The 1,196-nt window shown below is 44.5% G+C and overlaps 1 protein-coding gene across 1 annotated transcript in view; it reads right to left on the reverse strand.

Moving 5' to 3' along the window:
* Positions 1–410: 410 nt before the first annotated feature.
* LOC102839491 (transmembrane and coiled-coil domain-containing protein 5B-like) overlaps positions 411–1,196 on the reverse strand; it is a 28,116-nt gene continuing 27,330 nt past the window's right edge. Inside the window, exon 11 of the mRNA XM_006831809.1 lies at positions 411–609. Within this exon, the coding sequence (XP_006831872.1) occupies positions 411–609 (199 nt within the window). The remainder of the gene's footprint in view (positions 610–1,196) is intronic.

The raw sequence follows: 1,196 nt of genomic DNA on the forward strand, positions 1-1,196 counted from the left end.
TATCAGCTGTTCTGTGGGAGAAAGATGAGGCTTTCTGCTCCCATGAAGATTTACAACCTCGGAAACCCTACTACAGGGTCGTTGTGAGTAGGAACCAACTCCACGGCACATAACCACCACCACCACCATTCTCATCTGCACAGGCAGAAACTTGTGAGTGCCTCATAGCTGAGCCTCCTCATCTATCTGGATTTTAAAACTCACAGACCAAATTCATACCAAAACAATGAACTCTGGTCAAACATATGTTTTATTTCCAGAGGGAAAACAAGGAAAGAGAATGAAATGAAGAAGAAATCAAAGTAACAGCTAAGCTGAAGACTCTGCTTCCTTCTTGACCCATCCCCCACCTGTGGCACAACCATGCCCCTCCACTCTTGGATGGTGTGTAGATCCCAAGCCACCTCAGATTAGTGTGGCAGAACTTCCTTCACCTCCAGAGTGAGGGAGGGATAAAGGGAGTCCCTCAGCATCTTCAAGGTGCCCCTGCTCATTACCATGGGCAGGGTGTCCACAAGAAGATCTGGGTTTATGTACTGTAGATAGAAAAATACATAACCCAGCAGCCTAATGAAGATCATGGTCATGAAGAGAAGACACCGAAAATGCCTGCAAAGAGACGTTCATTAGCGTGCACTGGGGAGAGAGAGTTCCATGCAATAAGCCTCACACTCACAATGCCTGGGGTGAATTGCTGTGGTCTCCAACTTTCTTCAGAGAAACTGGTGGGAACCATGGGGTGAGGATAACAGAGGGTCCAGGTGGAGGACAGGTGGAAAAAAGGCAAACAAACAGCCCAAAGTAGATGTGGTGGAATTAAATAGAGATGTCCTGACATTTAATACCTCCAACAGAATAAATCTTATTTTAGAAAAGTTGGAAGTACAAAAGCATCCTCTCCAAGCACTATATATGGAGCAAACCTTTTGGATATGGTCATAAAATGTTCAAGATTATCACCTTTGAGAATGTGTGACCAGGGGACCTCTTCAGGTCCCCTATAGCAAGCAGGTCTAGAATTTGACTGTATGCAATTTGACTGAGTCATCTCTGACATTGAGATCTAAGTCACTTAACTAGAGTTGACTTTATATAAACATCAAGTGTCAAAAGAGACCAAGTCAAACAATAAAGGCTAGGCAGAAGTGTGTGTGAGTGTGAGTGTGTGTGTGTGTGTGTGTGTGTGTGTGTGTGTG

This window comes from Chrysochloris asiatica, unplaced genomic scaffold (assembly GCF_000296735.1).
Source record: "Chrysochloris asiatica unplaced genomic scaffold, ChrAsi1.0 scaffold00004, whole genome shotgun sequence".
Lineage (NCBI taxonomy): Eukaryota > Metazoa > Chordata > Mammalia > Afrosoricida > Chrysochloridae > Chrysochloris > Chrysochloris asiatica.